General features: G+C 61.4%; 1 protein-coding gene across 1 annotated transcript in view; it reads left to right on the forward strand.

Moving 5' to 3' along the window:
• Positions 1-4,059, forward strand: part of DNAH17 (dynein, axonemal, heavy chain 17) — a 76,281-nt gene that overhangs the window by 8,027 nt on the left and 64,195 nt on the right. The window contains 5 exon segments of the mRNA XM_014531725.1: positions 40-232; positions 1,094-1,240; positions 2,074-2,182; positions 3,235-3,338; positions 3,635-3,817. Coding sequence (XP_014387211.1) covers positions 40-232; positions 1,094-1,240; positions 2,074-2,182; positions 3,235-3,338; positions 3,635-3,817 — 736 coding nt within the window.

Genomic DNA, 4,059 nt, shown 5'->3' on the forward strand with positions numbered 1-4,059 from the left:
TGCGGGCCCTCACCCGCCTCCTCGTCTCGCCGCCGCCAGGGTCATGTCCAGCACGGAGGCCAAGCTCATCTACCAGAAGTACGACGAGATGATGGAGCTGCTGCGCAGCTACCGCGAGCGCATCTACCAGCAGTGGGTGTCGCGCGTGGACGAGGACTGCCTCTTCAACCTGGGGCAGCCGCTCCTGCAGCGCGACGCCTCGCGCCTCATCCGCGTCAACTTCAGCAAAGCGGTGCGTGGGCTTCTGCGCGGGGAGGGGCCTCTGCGGGGGGCGTGGCCTCTACACGGGGGCGTGGCCTCTGCGCGTGGGGTGACGTCATGCTGGGCTAAGGCTTTGTCATTGAAGCCTTTGTTTTTTTGTGTATTTTTAAATTTAATCTATTTTACTAGTTAATGCCCTTTGCGAGAATTTAGATCTTTAATATATATATATTTTAGAATTTATTTCAGAGAGGAAGGGAGAGAAAGAGAAACATCAATGATGAGAGAGAATCGCTGATCGGCTGCCTCCCGCACGCCCCCTACTGGGGATCGAGCCTGCAGCCAGGGCATGTGCCCTGACGGAAAATTGAACCCAGGACCCTTCAGTTCGCAGGCCGAGGCTCTATCCACTGAACCAAATCAGCTAGGGCCATTTAGATTTTAAAAATCTTTTTTTATTGATTTCAGAGAGGAAGGGAGAAGGAGAGAGAGGGAAACATCAGTGATGAGGGAGAAACATCATGGATCGGCTGCCTCCTGCACGCCCCCTACTGGGGATCGAGCCCACACCCCGGCCCGTGTCCTGTCCAGGAATCGAACCGTGTCCTCCTGGTTCCTAGGTCAACGCTCACTCACTGAGCCCCACCGGCCGGGCCATCTTTGTTTTTGTTTTAAGTTTGCTCGGGACATGTTTCAGATCTGAGACAGAGCAGTAGCACCTGGAGGCCGGCTTCAGCAAGCGCACTATCTGAAAGCAGGCCGCCCATGGGGTCCCGCGCGCAAACGTCAATCTGAGAATTCATATTTAAAAAAAAATTCTTGAAACCCAAGAATGAGAAACAAAGGTATTTCCCCCCTGACCGGCTGGTTCCGCCTTCCCTGTGGGCCTCAGCTGGTGGCAGTGCTGAGAGAAGTCAAGTACCTGAACTTCCAGCAACAGAAGGAGATCCCGCGCAGCGCCGAGACCCTGTTCTCGCAGTACGAGACCTTCCGGAAGTTCGTGGGCAACTTGGAGCTCATCGTCGGCTGGTACAACGAGGTGAGCCCGTGGGCGCAGGCGGCGGCCACGCCCTGCTGCCTGGAACCCGGTTTCCCACGGACGCGCATGCGGTGTCCACCCTCGTGGCCTGCCCGCTTGGTCCCTCCGCCCTTGCCCACCGTTTCTCCGCGTGGATCGCCTGAAAACGCTCGGCGGCATTGGTGGGCTGGAGGTGGGAGGCGTGGGGGCTGTGGGCAGTGCCAGCGCAGGTAGAGTGGCTCTGAAAGGCACCTTGTCAGTGCCCGATGCGCCCTTTTAATGCTGCGCACGCCCCTCACTGCAGACACAGGTGCCCTCGGAAAGTGACATAGGACACAGATGGCTGTGAGCTGGGGCTCAGGGGTGCCCGTTCTTCGGGAATAATTTAGAGACATCTGCTGGTGCCCTCCTTCCTTTCTCGTCTGTGGGTGGAGGTTTTCAAGCATTAAATTAGCTTCTGAGAGCAGAGCAGCGCTGCACCCGGACGGGACAGAACCGATGCTGTTAGTGCTGATGCCCCGAGGGACCCAACGCCGATCTCAGCCTGGGGACCGAGGAGAGGCCCCGAGCCAGCAGGGCCCAGTTACCCCCCCTCCAACCCCCCCTCCCCCGTGCCGTCTGCTGAGGTTCTTTGCCTGGTTCTGCGCCCGGGGAACTTGGGGATTACGCACTGGTCTTCATGACCATCTTCCCTTCTCTTTCTACCCCATAACATGGGCAATGAAGGAGTTAAGTATATACATGAATCCCTGGGGATACAAACACTTCCGGCGGGAACAGTCCTCGCTGGGGGACACGGCGGCCTCCGGTGGGTTTGGTGGGACAAAGGCCCGGCCGGCTTGTGTGTTGGGCAGATAAAGACCACGGTGATGGAAGTGGAGTTCCCCCTCATCAAGGCAGAGCTGGAAGGGATCGACGTCAAACTGCTGACTGCCGAGACCACGCTGTTCTGGAACGGCGAAGGTATCCCCCCCACCCCCCGCCCCCGGGCCTGGCCGCCTGGGCCAAGGTGGGCGGGGTGGGCCACTTCTGCCTGCTGGCAGCTGGGTCAGCTTTTTTAAAAATATATATTTTTATTGATTTCAGAGAGGAAGGGAGAGGGGCTGGAGAGGAACATCAATGATGAGAGAGAATCACTGATCGGCTGCCTCCTGCCCGCCCCCTACTGGGGATGGACCCCGCAACCGGGCATGTGCCCTTGAAGGAGAATGGAACCAGGACCTCCTGGTTCATAGGTCAACGCTCAAACACTTGAGCCACGCCAGCCAGGGCTGGTGGGTCAGCTTTGACAGCAACAGGGTCATGTGTTTGGCCAAAGGCCGCCCAGCCCCCAAACAGCCTGTGGAATCTGCAGAGGCTCCTGGGGACCACCAAGGACCTCCGTTTCCAGCTGGACTTGCTGGAGGCGGGCACAGCAGAGGGCAGGGTGAGGGCCATGGCAGCCGGCTCAGGGCAGGTGTCGCAGAAGTAGAAAGAAATGTGCTCACCGGGCAGAAGTGCCTGCCCCAGCACCCCTTGTGCCCTGGACCCATGCTGGTGGGCACCCACTCCATCAAGACCTCCAGCCTCGCCTCCTGCCCTCTTTTCCAGCCTCCGCCGCCGTAGCTCGCCGCCACGGTCTCTAGGAGAAGGCGGGACGGTCCACTCATCTGAACCGGGGTCCGTGGGCTCTTCTGGGCCCGGAAGTCATACGATTCTGTTCTCTCCTTTCTCCCCAAGCGCATCTCTTTCTGGCCGCTCACCTCCCGCACGCTGTGGCGGTCAGGGTTGGGCACAGGCGGGCCCTGGGCCTCAGGGGTCTGGAGTGCCAGGGGGGAGTGACCGATGGCCGTTGGGGACAGGGAGGCGCTGCTTCCCGCGCCCCCCCCCCGCACCGTCCCGGCGTGGCCCCTAGGGACCTCGGTGACTCCGTGCTCCAGGGGAGCGGAGGAAGTTTCCAGGCGCGTCTCCTAACGCCACGCGCCAAGCCGGCCCAGGAGTCTCCTCCCGCTAACTGGCTCGTCCTCCGGTCCCAGGCGTCCTCGCGTACATCCAGGAGATGCGAGAGATTCTGCACAACCTGCAGACCAGGATACAGAAAGCCAAGCAAAACATAGAGGGGATCGCCCAGGCCATGAAGGTGAGGCCCACGATGGTGCAGAGACGGTGGGACCCGCGGGGGAGAGGGGGGCTCACACGTGGCCTGGTGGGGGGCGGCCTCCCGGAGGAGGGGGGATGCTGCGGCCGTCCTCCGGTCCATCCTCTGAGGCCCCGACTGGCTTTGAGATTTGGTGTCCTGGGCGCGGGCCTGTGTCCTCAGCGGCCACGTCCCCTCTGAGGCCAGCAGGGCCAGGGCAGCTCTGAGAGCGGGCAGACAGGAGCGAGGCCGGAAACGCGGCCTCCACACGCCTCCCTCACGCCCTGGCGCCCTCTCAGGACTGGTCGGCCAACCCACTGTTCGAAAGGAAGGACAACAAGAAGGAGGCCCTGCTGGACCTGGACGGGCGGCTGACCAACCTGAACAAGCGCTACACGGCGGTCAAGGAGGCGGGGATCAAGATCCAGGCCATGGTGGCGGTGAGGCCCAGGGACGCGAGGGCTGGGGTTCCCATAGCAACGGTGCCGCGGTCCGGAGCCTCCGCTCCCTAATCCCAGAGACTTGTCGTGCAGTAGCGGACCCCCCAAACGCGGCCTTCGAGGCTGGTTCTCTTGCTCTGTGTCCCCCTCCTGAGCTCCAAGAGTGAGACCACTGCCCGTTCCTGCACGGAGCGGGTGTGGACAAGGGCCATCCTCCCTCGAGGTCCCCGAGCTCGTCTCCCGGGGTCGGTGCTGGAGGCGCGCGTGGCGTGAGGCTCTGCTGA

The sequence above is a fragment of the Myotis brandtii genome, unplaced genomic scaffold (assembly GCF_000412655.1).
Source record: "Myotis brandtii unplaced genomic scaffold, ASM41265v1 scaffold825, whole genome shotgun sequence".
Lineage (NCBI taxonomy): Eukaryota > Metazoa > Chordata > Mammalia > Chiroptera > Vespertilionidae > Myotis > Myotis brandtii.